General features: G+C 42.5%; 1 protein-coding gene across 1 annotated transcript in view; it reads right to left on the reverse strand.

Annotated features, from left to right (window-relative positions):
* The window catches only part of Itgb1 (integrin subunit beta 1), a 48,167-nt gene that overhangs the window by 16,992 nt on the left and 9,450 nt on the right, over positions 1–21,725 (reverse strand). The window contains exons 2-6 of the mRNA XM_052727805.1: positions 10,459–10,525; positions 8,436–8,521; positions 5,948–6,170; positions 2,655–2,825; positions 1,870–2,108 (exon numbers count right to left, since the gene is read on the reverse strand). Coding sequence (XP_052583765.1) covers positions 1,870–2,108; positions 2,655–2,825; positions 5,948–6,170; positions 8,436–8,521; positions 10,459–10,525 — 786 coding nt within the window. The remainder of the gene's footprint in view (positions 1–1,869; positions 2,109–2,654; positions 2,826–5,947; positions 6,171–8,435; positions 8,522–10,458; positions 10,526–21,725) is intronic.

Here is a 21,725-nt window from a genome sequence, read left to right on the forward strand (position 1 = left end):
ACTGGCCCTCTCCTCTACACTAGGCTTTACCTTACTGAAACATGCTTTCATGCAACCCATGATAGCCTCAAACTTACTACTTAGTTGAGGATGGCCTTGAACTTTCAACCCCCCTACCCCTAACTCCCAAATGCTGGGGTTATAGACTTATACAACCATGCCTACCTTCCTTTTCTGACTGCAGGAAAATCTGTTAAAGAACTTGACCTGCTATAAATCTCTTCATTCTAGCTCATGAAATTTCACTAGCTTATTCAACAAATAACTTAAGTAATATGAAAATCCTCTTCTATTATGGGAAAATTGTATTTTTTCCTAAATTTAAACTGACTCAACACGTTTGTAAATTCTTTGAAGGTAGAAATTAAGTTTCTTTTTTCCTTCTTTTTCTTAATTGTTTTTTGTTTGTCTGTTGGTTTGTTTGAGACAGGGTTCTCTGTGTAGCCCTGCCTGTCCTGGTCTGTAGACCAGGCTGGCCTCTAACTCACAGAGATCTACCTGCCTCTGCTTCCTGAGTGCTGGGATTAAAGGTGTGCACCACCACCAGAACTGGGCCGAAACTTTCCTGATTCTAATCATCTTTCAAAGGCAGGTTACCTGCTTTGTCCCTGAAGTATGACAACTGCAGAAAGAGCCACAGCTGGAGGTGGGAGTGGAGTGGGCATTAGTTTCATCCTGTTAGTTAAAGCAGAGGCAGCCCAGAAAATGTTCTCCATACCAAGAAACAAAGCTTTTTAGAGAATGGACACCTGGAATACTATTTCTTTAAATTATAAGTACTCCACAATAAGGCCAAAGTAAAGACAGTGGTCAGTTATGTGCTGAGTGTCTCTGTGGACTTCACACAGATCACTGCAATGGTATCTTACCACTGTCCTATGAGCTGTCGTTATCCTTTCCAGAAGACACAGCTCCAATGACACCAAGTCACTGCCCGGGAGCAGGAAGGACAGAAAAATCCTCCCTCCACACTACCACAGTGCTTTACTTACTATCTGGGACACCCACACTTTCCCCTTTACTACAGTAAAGTACTCCAGACTAGCTTTCTTGACCTAACAATGCTTTCTACTCTCAGTCTCAGTTCTCATTAAAAGATCACTGAGAATCTGGGGTGGGAGAGCACACCTGTAATCCCAGTACTCAGGCAGTAGAGACAAAAACATCTCTACAAGTTCAAGGGTAGCCTGGGTTACACAGCAAGACCATGTCTCAAAAAAACAAAACAAAATCAATCAAAAATACCCATGGATGATAAATAGTGGTCCCTAGTCCAATAGAAATAGGCTTACTAACCCTGAAAACCTTACAATTAAACCACAAACATTTCATTTCTCCTTTTATTACAAGCATAAGTTGTCATATAGCTCAATCAGGCCTTTGAAAGTTCTTTCCTTTTATTATTAAGACAGAAGAGGAAGATGTCTCAAGGCAAAAGCAGAGCACAAAACCGCCCTGAGGAACATGGTGTGAGGCACTATTCCACACAGCATGTTCAGTGCCTAGAGCCACCCCAGGCAACATCAGTGACATCTCCAGTATAGAGCCACCAAGTTAGGACACCTCAGCCTCTTCCAAAAACCCAAATCAGCTAAAGTCTATGCTCCAGTTTTGAATGAATAGAATACTGGCCTTTAAAGCTCCTTAGGAGTGAACTCCCTACCTGGAACAAATAGAGATGCAGGGGTTAGGGGCAGCGGAGAAAGCAGCAGTGGAGGGAACTTAAAGCTGACATCAGTACCCCCAGGGCGATCGTGGAACAGTAGCTCAAGGTCATTTTGTTCTAACTTTTTACCACTAGTAAGAACACACTTAAAATAAATCCCGGCAGAGAATGCCAACAGTCCCCTGTAGAAACCAGCCACTTACTCCACACACTGCAACCTGCATGATTGCATCAAAACCACCTTCTGGAGAGTCCAAGTTTCCAGATATGCGCTGCTGACCGACCAGCTTATTGAAATACTCTCCTCTGTCAGTAAGACTGAGCACATTCTTGTAGCTAAATGGGCTGGTGCAGTTCTGTTCACTCGTGCAAGGGTTTCTGAGCTTTGCTGGGGTTGTACTAATATATGGCATTACAGTTTTCTCCACAAATGAGCCAAAGCCTAGAGAAAAGAATGCACTTGGATAGGTGAATGGGCAGACGACAAACTCACAGCGCTTTAAATTGATGTTTAGTTATCTATTGAAGGGGAGGGCGCACACACGAAGACCACAATGCACGTCTGGAGGTTAGAGGACAACTTGCAGGGTTAGTTTTAGAGACTGAACTCAGTCATCAGGCTTGCGGGCAGCGACCTTTACCCACTGAGCCATTTACCAACTCTAAACATACATCTTTTTATAAGCCCGGGATGGGCAAGAGCTCTCGCTGAACAAGCACGAGGATGAGATCAGATCCAGCACCCAGGTAAAAGGCCAGGTGCGGTCACACACACCTGCACCCCCGCACTGTTGCAGAAGAGATAGATTACAGGCCACCAACCTAGGTTAAGTGATAAACCATGTCTCATGGAAAGGAGACAGACAGTGATAAAGCAAGACACTCAACATCCTGCTCTGTATACATGCAGAAGCCTACACACACACACACACACACACACACACACACACACACACACACAAGCAAACTATATTCCAAACATTCCTACCAATTCGGAAGTCTGAAGTAATCCTCCTCATTTCATTCATCAGATCTGTCCCAAGACTCTTCACATTCTCCAGATCATCTTTCATAGAGTAGGAGAGATCCATAAGGTAGTAGAGATCAATGGGGTAGTCTTCAGCCCTCTTGAATTTTAGTGTAAACTTCTGTGGTTCTCCTAATTAAACAGATTCAAAAATTGAGATTAGGTAGACAGTAATCAAAATCAATTAGAAAAATAATAAGTCCGAGGGGGGGGGGGCCTTTAATCCCAGCACTCGGGAGGCAGAGCCAGGCGGATCTCTGTGAGTTCGAGGCCAGCCTGGGCTACCAAGTGAGTTCCAGGAAAGGCGCAAAGCTACACAGAGAAACCCTGTCTCGAAAAACCAAAAAAATAATAATAATAATAATAAGTCCAATTTACATATTCAGAGCTAGCCCTTAAGAATTCTGTTAGAGCCTCAACAGGCACACACTTGATTTCATTTAACAAACTACTCACAAGACCAAGACTTGGGAGGAAAAATGAATGCAACACCCCCTACCAGTAACCCATAAGACACTAATAATTCTGCTACAGTTTGGATCTGCCCATGTGTTGGCACCAACAGGAGGCAGTTCGAAGTTTGAGAGGTGGGGACCAGCAGGAAGTTTGGGTTACAGTGATGTGCGCTGGAGTCTAGGAGACCTCCTCACTGTAATATCACCTCCCAGATGCCCCACCACAACATATCTATCACCTCAACACAAGCTTAGCACAACAGGCCACTCCCCTAGATGGAAACCTCTAAAACTGTGGGCCCAGACAGGCCTTTCCTTCTTATAAGTTATCTCAAGTAGTTGTTACTGTAATCACAAGCTGATCCAAACACAAATTTATGAGGAAAACAGAACATCTTAAACATTGGCAGAATGAAAGCAAAGCACACTATAGAGTCCAATGGACAGGCAGAAATTAAAATTAGGAGTGGAATGTTCTGTGTAAAAAGACACTGCTAACGTTAGGTGAATAACAATCTAGTTTTTTCTTTTTTTTGGGGGGGGTGGTTCAAGACAGGGTTTCTCTGTGTAGTTTTGGTGCCTGTCCTGGATCATCGCTCTGTAGACCAGGCCTGCCTCTGCCTCCCAAGTGCTGGGATCAAAGGTGTGTGCCACCGACACCCACTCACAATCTAGTTTTACTTTAGAGTTCTAAAAATAAGTTACAGGGGCCAGGTGGCTGTGGCACACGCCTTTAGTCCCAGCACTCAGGAGTCAGAGCCAGGTGGATCTCTGTGAGTTCAAGGTCAGCCTAGTCTACAAAGCAAACCAAAACTACACAGAGAAACCCTGTCAGAAAAAAAGAGAGAAAAAGGAAGGAAGGAAGGAAGGAAGGAAGGAAGGAAGGAAAGAAGGAAAGAAGGAAAGAAGGAAAGAAGGAAGGAAAGTTACAGGGGTAAAGAGGTTAGTTAGAAACTACAGGAAGGTCAGTTGCAGGAGACGAAGGATGAACTGAAAACTAGGAAGGTGAGAGGTAAAAGACGTTCCATGTTCCTCACTCACAAGCACAGAGCTGAGGCAGCTTAGTGGTGGACCATCTGTCCAGCACATGAGAGGTCCCAAGTTCTCTCTCCAGCACACAAACAAAACACTTACAAACATGGGAGAAAATGAAGGCTTGGGTGCAAAGAGATTTGTCTGTCTGGATGAAAAACTGTTAGTCTTTTCTCCATGGTCTCCTGGCAGGCAGCTGGAAGAGGGGGTGCAGAGCTAAGCTGGAAAGCCTGTGTTGTTGCAGACTATGAATGAGTTTCAAGGACTTGAGAGGAAAACCAACTCTTAAGTGAAATGCAGAGGGATGAAGGGAAGAAAACACAAAAAGGAAACTGGAAGCCATGAAAGGAACTGAGAAAAACAAGGAGCGACATCATGAGCTCCAGAGGTCCAAGCACAGAGCCTCTTTCGAGTACCCCATAGTGTAGAAAGGTTTGAAAGTAATAATGATGTGGGGGGAGCTAAAGAGATGGCTCAGAGGTTAAGAGCACTGACTGTTCTTCCAGAGGTCCTAAGTTCAATTCCCAGCAGCCACATGATAGCTCACAACCATCTGTAATGAGATCTGGTGCCCTCTTCTGGCCTGCAAAGATACTTGCAGGCAGAACACTGTATACATAATAAATAAATAAATCTTTAAAAATAGTAATAACGATGATGTGGGGCTGGAGATGGTTCAGAAGTTCAGAGTACTCGCTGCTCTTGCAGAGGACTCAGGTTTGCTCCCCAGCACCCATATGGTGGTTCACAACCACCCCTAACTCCAGTTCCAGGGGACCTGATGACTTCTTCCTACCTCCACAGGCAACAGGCACACACATGGTACACACATATATTTTCATACAGGCAAAACAAACATCTAAAAAATGTTTTAAAGTAATAATGATGAAAATAAAATGGCAATTTAGGCAAGTGCATAATGACTGTCCTAACAAGGGTCCTGCAGGTCTGCAGCTCCAAGGTGACAGGGGTGCTCCTTGCTATGACGTAACGATGACACAGCAACTGAAGAGGAGGATTTGTTGTGGCTCACTTTCAGGGAGGCCACAGAAGCCGGACAGGTCTGTCCTCAACAGCAGGACCAGGAGGGAGCAGCTCTCCTCAGCAAATCAGGAAGACAAAGGCCACCCCCAGAGACCCGCTCTGCCAGCCAAGCCCCACCAACTGAAGATTCCACAACCTCCCAAAACAGCACTGAGCCAGGAACTAATGTTCTCATACATGAGCCTGGATGGGACATTTCCCATTCAAACTATCACAATGTCTACTGCCTAGGCTGAGGTTTAGTCAGGCAGTAATAACAGGATGGAAGGACGACGGGCAGAAAAAGGGTATGCTGCTGTCTATTTCATTTCAGATATGGGACAGTCATGGGTACTTATAAAGACGTCAGTATTTAAATAGTACTAAACATATACATGCATTAAAACTTTGCTTTTACATTATGAAATCATAGTAACAAATGGATGCTAATATTTTTAAAACTCAGAGTTTGCCAGGCAGTGGTGGCACATGTCTTTAATCCCAGCACTCAAAAGGCAGAGGCAGGGGGACCTCTGTGAGTCTGAGGCCAGCCTGGTCTACAGAACAAGTTCCAGGACAGCCAGGGCTACACAGAGAAACCCTGACTCAAAAATCAGAAACAAAAACAAACAAACAAGCAAACAAAAAGGTTATGTCTGCTAAAACTTTAACTTGTATCATATCTTAGACTGGAGGAAAAGCTTGTGTGAAGTTGCTATGGAGACTCAAGTGGGGATGAGGTACCTGAGCGCAACTTCAAAAGTAGCTGCTGTGGTTGGATCTGAGTTATGTCCTCCGGCCGGAGCTTCTCTGCCATTCCTTTGCTGCGGTTGGTGACGTTTTTATTTTTCTTTATAGTTTGGGAGCCTCTTGGGTTTTCTATGTCACTTGGCTGGCAGCCCTTCTTTTTTAAAGCTTCTAAATCATCACAACGTGCAGAAGTAGGCATCCCTTCTTGTAAAAATGTCTAAATGACATGTAAATTACTGACATGAGCAAAGAGTAACAATCATTTTGATATAATTATTATTGCATGTAAACAAATTACAAAATTTGTCATTTCTAGCTTTTTAACAAGATTTTCCCTTTATCCACATCATAGTAAGTGCTTGTATACAAAACCAAGTAAAATCAACTCTGAGAAAGTACTATCTTTCCCCAGACTACGTCCCCCTTTCAAGTTCAGAGTGTGTCATCACTAACCAACCACACCCTTCAGTTCTCAGGCTCAGCCTCGCAGCCCCTCTTATAGATGAGCCCAGATATCACCAGAATCTTTTCTAAAACTTTCTCTTAGAAAAGTCCTCAGAAGGTCTTTCATATTATGTAATACCTTCTCAGTAGAGCATTAAACAACTAGATATTTAGGAAAAGCACATTAACCTAAATACACCCCTATCAATAATGGGCGTGGGCGTGTGTGTGTGTGTGTGTGTGTGTGTGTGTGTGTGTGTGTGTGTGTGTGTAGAAAATATAGCACAAATTTTCCTGACTGATTGATTTTTTTTTTTTTTTGGACTATTGCTTTTCTTAACTTTTATTTTATTTGTAAAGGTGTTTTGCCTGCCTGTGCATCTCTGCATTGTAGTGCCCACATAGACCAGAAGAAGGTGTCAGATCTGCTGGTACTGAAGTTACACATTTACTGTAAACCACCATGTGAATGCTGAGAATAGTCTGTCTTCTGGAAGAGCAGATAGTGCTCTTCTCCAGGGCTCTCTCCAGCCTCCAGACTTTTATGTTTGACCTTGAACTCTTCTAAATTAAAGGTCCTAATACTCTATGACTGAATACACAAAAACTAAGGTGGGGCCCAGGGAGGTGGCTTAGTGGGTAAAGTGCTTGCTCTGCAAACATGAGAACCTTAGTTCTGATCCCCAGCATCCACAGAAGAGCTGCACATGGCAGTGAACATCTGCAACCCTGGCTCCCAAAAGTGGAGCACAGAACAGTGGGTTCTCTGACCCACTGTCTGGGACCCAGTGTTCAGCCAGTCTAGCTCAAACAGCAAGCTCCAGGTTCCGAAAGAGATCTTGCCACTAAAAAACAAGCTGGAAAAGAGAAGACACCCTGCTGTTTCCTCTCACCTCTAATGCAAACACACGTGGCACAAGACAAATGTAACATAGCAAGAGCATTTATACAAATATAGAGACACCTGGAAGGGCATGACCAGGGCCAAGGGGTCAAAACTGAAATACATTATTTACTATCAAACCTCAAAATCCAACATAGTACAAGCTCCTAGGGAATTCTTCATTTCCAAGTATTTAACCAATCCAGGGAGCCTCATAAAACCCAAATAAAATTCCACTGAACACTTTCCACAGGAACCTTAATAATTGAGAAGTTATGTCCCAGATTTCAGAAGCGAAAGTATGCAACTTTGGTTAGCTAAGTTTCAACTACAGATAAACCTGGGCCCATAAAATGGATGCTGATGGTGTCAGCAGCTGCCCGATCAAGAGAAACTGACATGAACCTGTCTCTTTTGATCCACCATTTCTAACCGCAACAATTGGCAAAGCATGAGTTATGTTCATTTTCTGGAGAAGGAAGGCAAGAGCTTCCGTTAGCCTTTCCTAAATGTCCCCAACTTCACCCCCAGCATACCATTCTGAAATAAAACAAAAACTCATTTTATCTTTCACCTTGTCGCATCATCATGTGGTATCTGACATCTGATCAGTTAGGCCTTTTGGGTCCAAACACCCGCCTGAAGACATCCACAATGACCCTAGCATAACCTCAAGCTAACTCACTGTAGTTTTAGTAAGCTTTCTTTAAGGGATCACATCAGGCAAAGTACAAAAATCTTTAAAGGAAATAAATGCAAATCCGAAAATCCTGAACTCAGATTTGCATTTATTTCCTTTCACTGAAGCTACGTTTTGAGGTTTAAAAAGCCCACATCATTCCCAGTCAGCTCTCTCTGCCTCGTACTATGGATCAAGATGTGAACTCTCAGCTACCACTCCAGTGCCTTTGAGCCCCAAATTAAATGTTTGTTTGTTTTATAAGTTGCCTTGATCATGGCGTTTTGTCACAACAATAGAAAATTAGCAGTGTCTAGTGGGTATTGTGTCAAACAGCACAGTTCTGACCACTACACACTACTCAATAAATATTGATTCAAATGTATATCTTATCAGGTACTTCCCAAGGATAAGGCTCTGAATGTGAGCCTTATCCAAAAATCAGAGAAGAAATCAAACAGTATCAGAAACCTTACCGTATTTGTACACCACCCACAATTTGGCCCTGCTTGTATACATTCTCCACAAGATTTGGCATTTGCTTTTAAACATCTATTTTTATCTGTAAAAAAAAAAAAAAAAAAAAAAAGCAACTTTAAAGTTTCAAATTTAAAAAAATGAATAGATCACAATTAAAGACAGAGACAGATGATATGAAGATAAACATATGTGTTAAATATGAACACTCCAGTCTAGTTACTAAGCTATAGTAGCCTAGTCCAAAGAAAACCTAACGGTCTGGGATTCCCTTGACACTGAGAGTCACAAAAGGGCAGTCATCTTGTCTTTTGTATGACAGACTAGGAACCATTAGCCTAGCTGTACACCAGTGGATCATTCTGTTGAATTTGAGCATCTATCATTCTGAATAGTTATAGATGTCCTGGTATTCTTACACCTAGGTCAGATTTCATCTATTCCTATGACTTATAATCCCACACCCATAAGTATCTTCCCGGCTTCCACTCCACTTTTAGTGTGTAAATAACTCAGAATCCATATTCATCCAATACAAAACCTGCTGTGGGATATCTTTCTATATGCTGTGAATATGTGTGGCTCCCATTGGATAATAAATAAAGATGTTTGGCCTATGGCAAGTAAAGCTTACAGCCAGGGGGTAAATCCAAGCAAAGACACAAGAGAGAAGAAGGACAGAAGGACGGAGTTGGGTGAGACTTGAGCCACCGCCCTAACTAACAAGATGCTAGCAGACCGGTAATGCCACGGCCACATGGCAAAACATACATTAATAGGAATGGGTTGAATGAAGTTATAAGAGCTAATTAATAATAAGCCTAAGCCATGGGCCATACAGTTTGTAATTAACATAAGCCTCTGACTGATTATTTTATAAGTGGCTGTGGGACCACGGGGCCAGGTGGGACTGGAGAAACTTAGAGCTACAAATCTCCTTGAGTTTGCATTTCTTTGATTCAATCTAGACTGGCACACCTTTCTTGTAGTAAACACTAGTAGGACTGTCTCCAGTTTATCTTTTCTGATTAGAATATAAACTATGCTTGAATTAAAAACAAATTTAGAGATCTCCCACAATCTACTCACTAAAAGAAAATTCTTCTAACAATTTTTTTAGGTGTGGTCCTTGGGATACAAGTTTTAAGTGGTTGTAGATTTTCTGTATCCAATGTATCAAGTTTCCTATTCAGTATCTTTCATCATTTTCACATGTCCATCCTGAGGTCAGACCATTCTAATTATTCTATTTATTATGCTTTTCTGAGATTTAGACAGTAGGACCAAGCATCCATTATTCCAGATGTAGATGGTCATGATTGCCAGAGAAATGCATAATGTCTTCAGCTTGCCCCCTGCTCTTATAGATATGCTAACACTATTCAAGACTTCTTGATCACAGAACAAGAGTATCTTCTAGAAAGTAAACTGCTCCTGGGTTTTCTTTTGTTTTCTGCCTGCTCAGAACCTAGAGCTTTGACTGAACTATATCCCCAACCCTGTGGGGGGGAGTAGCTGTGTCTGGCCTAGGCTAGCCTAAAACTCATGATCCTCCTGATTGTCTCTGCTTCCCAAGTGCTGGGATTACAGGCATGTGCCCCTATGCCCCATCTAGTTTCAGTGTTTTAGATGCCAATGGACACTTACTTCATAATCCACCACTGTCCATGTTTATCTTATTTGCTTATGAATATATTACATGCCTCTGCCTTCATTCTGGTCCCCTCAGCACTCTCAGGTTCTCCCAAGTGTTGTTGTGTGTATGACATGCTGTCATCTGGGATCTCACTATCCTCACAGTGAAGTGAGGGGTGATTAAGTGATGGTGAAAACCCCTGCAGGCCCCTTGGAAACCTCTGCCCCTCACTCACAGTGACACGGCCTGCTACAAAACTTCAGGAGTAGTGTGATCTAATAGAGGGTTGTTTTCCCACCCCACTCCCCCAGGAATCTAACTGACCAAAGACTATTGATACAAGATGCTGAAATAAAAATATAACAAGAAAAACAAAATTTTTTTACCTGTTTGGCCAAATACAGAACAAATCAAGCTGATGAATCCAATCCAGAAGGCCAGTTGCAAATTCATCTATAACAGAAAAGTGTGTATCATTACTGAGAGAAAATATCAGATCTATTATGTCAACCTTCCCTTCTTTCTTGTCTCCAAACTTCTCTACACTGTCATCTGCCTTTCTTCCCTAAGTGCTTACCACACCTTTCACCCACATCATCCAACACTTCACATACTTGGAGAATGCGTTCCTGTCCTCTCTAAGTGAAATGTCTTAGCATTCAACTAAATATCACAAAATTATACATCAAGCCAGGCGGTGGTGGTGCATGCCTTTAATCTCAGCACTTGGGAAGCAGAGGCAGGTGTATCTCTATGAGTTCGAGGCTAGCCTGGTCTACAGAGCTGGTTCCAGGACAGCCAAGGCTACAAAAAAGAAACCTTGTCTCAAAGGAAATAATAATAATAATAATAATAATAATAATAATAATAATAATAATGTGTATGTCCTAAAGGAAACAAGTTAGTATTCCTAAAAGCAGAAAGCTACGGCAGCTTATCCTGTAGATTGTCCATCCTCACACTCTCCTGGGGCTCTCAGCCCAACAGGCACATCCAGAGGCCCAGTCACCTCACAACTGATGGTACTTTCCAGAACTGAATTAGTCATCTCCATACTGACATCTCCTCTATAGTTCTTATTTCTCCTCAAGCTAAAACACATCATATGCAAGACTCTGACTCAACTGTTTAGTTTCCTTTCTTGTTATTTTTTTCTTTTGCAAGAAAATCAACTATGCGTGGAATTGGTAAAATATTAAGCTTGATTCCCTCAACTTTCCACAACAAAAGCCTCACTATAGACCCAGAGTCTGTAGTGTCCTTCAGAATCCCTATGGGGGGCAGAGGGAATGACACAACACTCAGGTATTAGTCTGTATGCTAACCAGGCAACTTCTAATCATTACCTATACTTCTTCTTTTTTTATTTTTTTTAGATTTATTTATTTATTATATACAGTCCTTTGTCTGCATGTATGCCTGCAGGCCAGAAGAGGGCACCAGATCTCATTACAGATGGCTATGAGCCACCATGTGGTTGCTGGGAATCGAACTCAGGACCTCTGGAAGAACAGCCAGTGCTCTTAACTGCTGAGCCAACTCTCCAGCCCATTACCTATACAGGCCAATTACCTATACAGCCCATTACCTATTCGACCAATGTTTTCAGTTCCAAGATTCATTCCTAATACTCAAAGATGGCTGAGATCAGAGACTGGTCAGCTAACACTTTAACTGTCTATTCCTCATGGACACCTCCAGTCTAGTAAACATGCATATGCATCTGCCTCAACCAAAGAATGAAAGGGGAGCAAGGAATGTTGGCATGAGCATAGTCCCAAAACCTAAGAGGCAGAGACAGGAGGATTACCATGAGTTCAAGGCCAGTATGGTCTACACAGCAAAATCACAGTCTTGAGAGACAGAAAAAGAGAGAACACCGAAGGTGGAGGCAGGAGGATCAGCAGGAGGATCAGAAGTACAAGGTCATCAATCCTCCCCTACATAGCAAGTTCAAGACCTTGTCTAAAAAAGAAAAGTTCTTTAAATTCCATGTTAACACTGATTATTTCTTTTAAAGCTCTTCATCTTCAAGCCCTTATATATCAAATAGCTCTTCCCAAAGCACAGAAAACTTTCTGTTCTGGTCATAGGCCCCTTTCATATGAAGAGTAAAGACAGGCATATTACTGTGCCATGAGACATGGTCCTAATCCTGGGATGAACACTTCTGCTCCTCTGCTCATGCAGACTTCCCAGAGACATGAGAGGGGTAGCTCTAGGAGCCATCCACCTGCAATCAGACTTACTCCAAGAAATGAGTCCTTCTTGGAGCTGACAGGTTGCTGCAGATGGCTTGGGACTGCATCCAAGTGGTGACTAAAACCTGAGTGTCACAAAAGCATGATGTTCTAAGGTTTGTCTAAGATCAATGTAATTCTCAACAACTCAAATACTGCCACTGATGACTAAGAACAGAGAACATGCCACTCCTGCGGAAGCAGATGATCACAGTATCTGCATGAGAATAAATACATTCCTTCAGGCTACTTTGATACTTGCTGATCAGCCTTGAGAAATCTTTCAAAATACCATACAAGGCAGAGAGACACACTATGATCCAATGAAAATGATGTTTCCCAATATACTGCACTTTAAGCCATTACTGTAAGCTGATAGGTCAAAGAAAATACTAAGGCCCTCTGTAAGTGTGCCAAGCCCAGAGGCAGACAAAACCAAGTTCCAGTGCTCAAGAACAGCTGAGAGAACACGGGCAGCTCTGGACACAGCTTGGAGACAGTCGTCAACTCTCCTGTAAAGGTCTGTAAGCTGGCAGAGGTGCTGTTGTTGCTTGGCGGCACCCATGAATGCTGGGTTTTAGGGATGGGAAGGAGTTAGGAATCCAACAGGCTCTGAGGACAATGACAGTAACTAGAAAGAGCACGTGCTGGGAGCCTGAGGCTGAGACCACACTTGAGAGTCACCCTAAGGGAGGCAGCACACTGGCTTCTGCATGAGGCAGAGTGGGGGAAGGCTTGAGAAAGGCTGTCCCAGTTCACCTAGGTGTCCTTCCCAAGCCTAAACCTATCCCATAACCTTGGGGTAGCAAGGCCTGCTCAGCAGGTGACCCTTATGCTGAGAAAAGGGGATTAAAGGTACCCTATCAAGGGCATCTCATTGAAGACAAATCATCATCAGAGAGAGGGGACAAGAGAAAATGCCATGAGACGGGTCCTAATCCTTGGTCTGCTTTTCTTAGACAAAGGTTGTTAACTGGTCTGGTCTGCATTTCATCTCCTGAAACTACTACAGCTGACAGATACTCCTTATCACATGTGGACTAATCCTGAAAAAGACATCTCAGGCCTTATCTTAGAGTCTACAACCGTTCACTTATAAACTTGACTATAAGGTACACCCTTCCCCAGACTGCTTTTGGTCAGTGTTTTATCTCAGCAACAGAAAAGTAAACAGAACAATCCTTTCCAGCCTTCCTTGCCAACTGGACTCTACTGGCTCGTTCTCTTACTGTCTGAAGGTCCTTCTTCAGATGGTCACGTCAGGCTTTGCGTCATCTCCAAAATACAAATCCCCAAGGAACAACAGTTCACAGACAAAACCGCAAACAATTACAATACAGTTGATCACTTCTGTGAAGAGGATGAGTATGGATAAAGTCTCCAGACAGAGCTGCATTTCAAAATGAACCCTCTGCAATGCTGATTAGAACTTTAACAACTGTGGAGGGTTTGGAATGTTGCAAGTTCAGAGCCAAATTATCTTGAGCCAACTTTTTCCCTGTAATAGTCATTTATTGCCCGATATTCTACTTAGCTTTCTATTGCTGAGTTAAAGACCATGACCAAAGCCGGGTGGTGATGGCACACCTGTTTAATCCCAGCACTCGGGAGGCAGAGGCAGGTGGATCTCTGTCCAAGGCCAGTTTGGTCTACAAAGTGAGTTCCAGGACAGACTCCAAAGCTATACAGAGAAACCCAAATAAATAAATAAAAACCAAAAAATAAATAAATAAAAAGACCATGACCAAAAGCAACTTAAGGAGAAAAGGGTTTATTTAGCTTACAGGTTATAGTCCATCATCAAGAACTCGACAGGAACTGAAGCAGAAACCATGGAAGATTGCTGTTCACTGGCTTGCTCTTTGTAGCTTGCTCAGCCTGGTTTCTTATACACCCCATGACCACCTGCCCAGAGGTGGCACCCCACACACAGTGGGCTACACCTACCCACATTAATCACTAATCAAGGAAATGCCCCCAGGTGGGGCACCAATCTGATGGGAGCATTCATCCCATTGAGATTCCCTCTTCCTAGGTATGTCTAGGTTTGTGTCAAATTGACAAAAAGCACCAGAACGCCTTCCTCTATACATGACCTATCAGTTTTGTGACCATTAGGTAAATCCTTCCGAATGGAGAAAGAGGGCACTATTATCTTTTAGAATGTATTTACTTAGCAGACTACTTCAACACTTGGGAGACAGAAGCAGGAAGATCTCTGTGAGTTCAAGGCTAGCCTGGTCCACAGATCAAGTTCCAGGACAGCCAAGACTACACAGAGAAACCCTGTCATGAAAAAAAAAAAAGAAAGAAAAGTTAAGTTTGAACTTTTGCTGGGTGTGGGGGTGCATACCTTTAATCCCAACACTTGGGAGGAAGAAGCAGGCAGACCTCTGAGTTCCAGGCCAACCTGGTGGTCTATAGAGCAGGATCCAGGAAAGCCAAGGCTACACAGAAAAATCCTGTCTTTTTGCAGAGGGCGTGGGGGAGTGGGAGGTCAGATCTGGATCATAATGGCTAGTAGATTTTGATGATATAATTAATCTAGATTTTTTTTTCTTAATGGCTTTACCAGGTGTCTGATTTGCTTCCTGTTGCTGTGATAAAACACTGACCAAAACCAACCTGGGAAGGAAAGGTTGGCTTACATTTCCAGGTCCAACCCTGGAGGAAGTCAGCACAGGAGCTCACTCATATGGGAACCTGGAGGTAGGAACTGAAGTAGAACCAGAGCTGGGCTGCTTCCTCTCGCTTGCTCAGCTAACTTTCTTATGTAGCCCAGGTTTACTAACCTAAGGATAGCACAGTAGACAGTGGGCTGGGCCCACCTACATCAGTTAGCAATCAAGAAAATGCCCTGAAACACACCCAGAAGCTAATCCGATGGAGCATATTCCCGATTGAAGTTCCTTCTTTCCAGATGACTCTAGGTTTATGTCAAGTTGACAGCTGAAGCTATGACACCAAACATTTCTCTCCCCTGAAGACTGCTCACCTGCCTACTAATCAACTAGATCTACATCAGATTCTATCAAGCCTTTCCTAAAGATGGGAAATGTGAATAATATTTAATAAATAAAATGTGACTACCACATATACAAAATGTGACGCCTGCCCAAGAAGAGGAACTGTAAGTCATAGTCTCCAAAAGAAACTGCACTTCAAACTGAATCATCTGTGAGGCTGATTAACTGATTAGAACTTCAGTGACTATGGAGAGCCTGGAATGCTGCAAGTTCAGAGTCAAATTATCTTGTGCCATCTTTAGCCCTCTTAACAGCATCTATCGCCCTTATGGTGGTTTGCTTCAGAAATGCCCCCCGCAGGCTCAGGACACTTGGTCCCCACATGGTGGAACTGTTAAGGAACTTTTAGTCTTGCTGGAGAAAATGCATCACTGAGGGAGGGCTTTGAGAATGAAAGACTTCCACCACTTCCGGTTCGCTCTCAGCTTCACGTTTGTGGTTGAGGATATAAGTTCTCAGCTTTTTTATTCAAACTACCATGCCTACTATTTACTGCCATGCCGCTCTGGCTTGGTGACTCTTACTCTCCTGAAACCATGAGCCAAAACAAACTCTTCCTTAACTTATATTGGTCATGGCATTTTATCACAGCAACAGCAAAGTAACCACTACAGTCCTCCAAAGTTATCTTTTAGAATGTATTGACTTAGCAGATGACTAGCTTCCACCAACTCAAAAGCTAGAAGAATCACCAGCTAGCATCTGAGGCCAGCTGAGATTTCCCTGCTTTGCTATAACCCATCTCTCTAATGTTTCAACCACTATACTTTGAAACTATCTTGATTTATGGTTTTCTTTGTTCTGTTACATAAAACTATTATCACACTGGAACATGGAATCCAGAATAACCTAAAATCTGTGTTCCCAGGTCATGGTCACTTGTATTTGATTAGAATACACTATCCTTTTTTGAGGTAAAAGTTGTGTTTTACATCAACACAGGACATGATGCACAGAGCACAGGTAACTGTCTAACTACATGGAGATGGCAGGGTTTCAGCTAGAATGGAAGGCTAAGGGAGATGTGCAGAAGACGAATGGCGAGAAGACATTTCAGCAAGCCTGCACATGCAATGCTGGGAGGCCTGGGGAAAATCCATACAATCTTTTCCTAATATTGGGTCTAAGCATGTATGCTGGGATGTCTCCCTTACACTGGAATTGTCACTTTTTCTCCATGTATTTATGGTTTTGTTGTTGGTGAGATTATTTATTTATTTATTTATTTATTTATTTATTTATTTATTTATTTATTTTTTCTGGAGCTGAGGACCGAACTCAGGGCCTTGTGCTTGCTAGGCAAGCGTTCTACCACTGAGCTAAATCCCCAACCCCACGATTATTTTATTTTTAAAAGCTGTCTTAGGGTTTCTATTGCTGTGAAGAGACACTATGATCACAGAAACTCCTATAAAAGAAGGAATTTCATTTGGACTTGCGTACAGGTTCAGGGGTTTAGTCCGTTTTCATCATGGTGAGATTGGTGGCACACAGACAGACATGGCACTGGAGAGGCAGCAGAGTTCCACATCTGGATCAGCAGGCAGCAGGAAGAGAATGACACTGGGCCTGGCTTGAGCTCGAGCTCATGAAACTTCAAAGCCCACCCCTAGTGACATACTTCCTCCAACAAGGCCACACCTACTGCAACAAGGCCACACCCCCTAATTGTGCCACTCCCTAGAAGCCTATAAGGGGCATTTTCATTCAAACCACCACAAGTCTTTACCATAAACATACATTGTATTTTAAAATCTTAAAGTACTTCTGAGAGTTGAATTAGGAGCTGACAATAGCAGGAACTGAGTAAGAGCAACCATGCAGGCAGGAGCCAGATTAAAGAGGATAAACTCTGTTTACTGTCATAGCAGACAAACAGAAAAACCTGGGATAAGATAGAACATGATTATATAAACACAGCAGGAAATTAGTCAGGACCAGGATGGGGGCAATATAGATGCCTCACAGACAGGCAGAGCTTACTACACAGTACAGGTATGTGGTGCCTCCTGCCTATAATCCCAACACTCAGAAAAATTGAGGCAAGAAGAATGCGAATCAAAGGCCAGCACAGAATATATGGTGAGTCTGTAAGTTAAAAAGTACAATGTGTCCAAATGTACACAACAACAATGGAGGAAACACAAGCAAGTCTACAACTAGTCGTTACTTACAGGCTCTGATATTTGCTTAGTTAAGGAAAGTGGGAGAAAGAAGACTTCACTTCTAAAATAACTGGGTCAACAATGGGAATAGAGCTGGGGGAGGAAGTGATACACTTGTTTTAGAAATGTGGAATGTAAAAGGTCTAGATGACCTAGGAAAGCCACCTCTAGGGAGGAAAGACACAGATACGGATCTCAGGAGATAGGTTGTGTTGTGGAATATTACTTTAACTAGGCAAAGATGTGTTACATTTGTTTATGCTGCATTTAACTATGTAAAGATGTGTTGCTGTTTCCCCTTGCCTGCCTAGAGCACCTGATGGTCTAATCAAAAGCTGAATGGCCAATAGCTTGGCAGTAGAGGGACAGGCAGGGCTAGTGGACAGAGAGAATAAGTAGGAGAAGAAATATAGGCTTGAGACCAAGAGAGAATGAGGAAGAAAGAGAGGGAGATGCCCAGGGCCAGCTGCCAGACAGCCGCCAGCCATAGACAAGAGGCAGTAAAAGTAGGGCACACAGAAAGAAAAGTAAAAGGTCCCAAGGCAAAGCACAGAGGAAGAGAAACAGGTTAATTTGAGTTATAGGAGCTAGTGGGACAAGTATAAGTTAGGCCGAGCATTCACAGTTAATAGTAAGTCTCCTTGTCATGATTTGGGAGCTGGTTGGAGGCCAAAAGAAAGCCTGCTACAAGGTTGGGGTTAGATAGTCACACTAGAGATCATCATCCAGGTGGTAACTGAAATTATGATGAAATGAAAACCCAGGAAAAAAGGGGGGGCTGGGGGCAGACTTAAAGGGGCAAAGACATGGAAAGGGAAGAGACATAAGATAAAGCAGGCCTCCCTGCAGCAGAGCAGTCACCCAGACTATATGAATGGACCACCCTGAATATGGGCATTAGTCTTTGCCACAGCAGAGCCACTGCTCCATCAATTCCTTCTCAAGTTGGAAACCAAGACAACTGAGGACACAGGAAATGGTCAATAGCATTATGGAGCAGAGCTATGGGCCCAGCAGCCACTGTACACCCTAATTTATAAAGGCACATTCTAACGTTTTGCTCACCTGTAACTACTTTAATCCCTGATCTTCCCCAATGATCTGGGACCCCAAGAGAACAAGATCTTAGTGTCTTATCCACAGATGCAGCACCAGAAGGACTTGGCTCAAAGATAATGCTCAACCTGAATGTCCCCACCGTGAGGACTACCTTTCATGGTACCAAAAGGCACCATGCAAGCTTCCAAAAAGAGGGAGGGAACCAACAGTCCTACCCAGCTATGGTGCCTAAGAAATACAACAACAACCAGCATGGCACAGTAACTCCAGCGCGCAGTAGTGGCATGCATACCTTGGCAGTAACCACCAGCTCTCTAATTGAACTTAACACTTCAACAAGAAGGAAACCATGCCTAGCACTGGAAACCTAGCAAACTACTCAGTCCTAGTGAAGTCATTCACTAGCACAGAGTTATTGGAGAACTTACAACCTCTGATTTACTAAACCTACATAACTCCTACGAACAATCTATAAACATCTGTCCTTACACCCACAGATAAGTGTAGTCTTCACCCCTCACCAAGGAAACTTCCCTTTGCAACAGAGATCACTACAGAAAACAAACCAAAATATAGAGTTGCAGAGCCCAGTCTCAATGGATACATCTACAAAACACTCACACATAAAGTTCAAGGACCATGGAGGAAGAGGCAGCAGAAAGAGAGTAAGAGCCAGAATATCAGAGTTGCTGTCAGACTGTGTCTCCTAGTAACATCAGAAGCTACACACATGAAGCCCCTCCAACATGCATGCTCAAGCATGAGCTGAACAAGGATGACACCAATGGACATGCCAAACTGGATGGAGAAAATCCCAGAACTACAGGCAAGTAAGGAAAGCTGGGAGCAGGAGAGGTGGTCTTCCCCAGGGAAGGGTACATCCATTGGCTGTCCAGTGCCAAACAATCAGTCCTGAATATACATACATGTAACATTATACAGGTTGGAAAGGTTATATTTAGGAATATATATATTATACACATATGTATGCAATAATAATCAATAAAAAGAAGCCATGAATTTGAAGGAGAGCGAAAAGGGGTATATGGGAGGGTTTGGAGGAAGGGGGAAATGCTGTAATTATATTATAATATTGAAGAAAAGATAATGCTCAAAATGTTTTGTTTTTTTTTTTGTTTTGTTTTGTTTTTTTTGTTTTTTTTGTTTTTTTTTTTTTGTTTTTTCGAGACAGGGTTTCTCTGTGTAGCTTTGCGCCTCTCCTGGAACTCACTTGGTAGCCCAGGCTGGCCTCGAACTCACAGAGATCCGCCTGGCTCTGCCTCCCGAGTGCTGGGATTAAAGGCGTGCGCCACCACCGCCCGGCTCAAAATGTTTTGCTGGACTATATCAAATTATATGATCTTGTTCTCTGACATTACTCATGAACTCAGAAAGAAATGAGACCATCTCCGTTTTACAGATGAGGAATCCAAACCCCAGAGAGGTTAAATAACTACACAGATGGAACTGTCACCTGACCGCCTGGACTCAGAAGCTATGACCTGACTCTGTGCTTCATGAAGTATAATCTTTGAAGACCTACTTAGCTACTATTTTAAAAGAATGAACATCCGTCTAGAGTTAACTGATTCAGAGCACACAAATGGAAAAAGCTTATGATGTTGTTCTATGAGTTTATTTATTAAACACTCAAAGTGAATGGAGGCCAACACGTTATTTTCATCTCCAAACAGATAGCAGGTTTTGTATCCTGTTCCCACAAAAACATCTCAAGCTTAGATTTTTTTAACCATATTCAATTTTATCTAAGGTGGCATAATTCATTCCTGAGCAAAACATTAAGGATAGCTTACAAATAATCCATTTAGTAAGAATCAGCCCACATTTATGCAACTGTTTTATTCTTTGGAGTACACTTCTCTTTATTCAAAATTAAGCCTTTCTGAATCTTTAAACACTATTTACTAAATTTTTAATAAAATGTAAATAACTCAGTTGGTATTTCCTTTTACTTTTTTTTAAAGACAGGGTCTCACTATGCAGCCTGGAACTCTCTGTGTACATCAGGCTGGCCTCAGACTCATAGAGATCTGCTTTCTTCTGCCTCCCAAGGTCTGGGGTTAAAGATGTACACTCCTTTTATATTTACAAATGAAATCTTTTAAAGCTTGACATATACAGACTGAGTACCCCTTATTCAAACTGCATGGGGTCCAAAAGTGTTGGCCTTTTTTCAGACGTTGAAATAGCTGCATAGTGAAATATCTTAGAAATAGCCTGTAGCTTGCTTTGTAGGGCCTAAACATAAAACCCCTTATGCTTAACATGTGCCTTACACACATGCCTGACGGTAGTTCTGTTGAGTATTAAGTGTACCTTCATACCACTGACCCCTTAAGGGACACTAGGTGCAGAACTTTCCATTTGTGCCATGATGACATTCAGAGATTTACATCTTGGACCATTAAAGATGTTCAGATAAAGGATGCTCAACCCCTACTACCTTTGTAGAAATTCATTATTCTTTTGGGAGAAATTACTTTAAAAATAAGGAAATATCTCAGTCAGCAAAGTTACTTGCTGTGTGTATGAGGACCTCAATTCAAATTCCTAGAGTCTATGCGAAAAGCTGCCTATCAACAGTGTGTGCCCATAACCCTAACCTGGGGAGTGGGCAGGCAGAGGCAAAGGGATCCCGGGGGTTGCTGTTTAGGCAACACAGCCAAACCTGAGCTCCAAGTTCAGTGAGAGATCCTGTCTCTACAGAATAAGGTAGAGAACAATTGAAGAAAATACCCTCTGTCAACCTGTGGCCTCCACAGGTATATGTAAAACAAGTCATACAAAATGAAGTACCCAACAGCTAGAGATGAAATTCAGTGATAAAGCACTAGCTTGGCATGCGCAAGACGCTGTATTCAATCCCCACTATAACAAACAAGTATCCACCAGATTATTTCTTACAAGAATATATTTGTGTAATATGGACACATCTGCACTGTTTCCAACGAATTAACCAAGTGAGAAAACAGTGCATACCTAGTGTATGCTGGGCTAATAAATAAAAAGGCCCCAATAAGAAAACCTCAGGCCAAAGCCCAAGCAAGGTCTTAACAAAATTAGATTTCCAATATGAAAGGCTAAAGATTTACATCATTCTAATACTTCCTTTGTTATATCATAGCATTTTTAAACATTTTTA

Source organism: Peromyscus californicus, unplaced genomic scaffold (genome assembly GCF_007827085.1).
Source record: "Peromyscus californicus insignis strain IS unplaced genomic scaffold, ASM782708v3 Scaffold_8__1_contigs__length_139910024, whole genome shotgun sequence".
Lineage (NCBI taxonomy): Eukaryota > Metazoa > Chordata > Mammalia > Rodentia > Cricetidae > Peromyscus > Peromyscus californicus.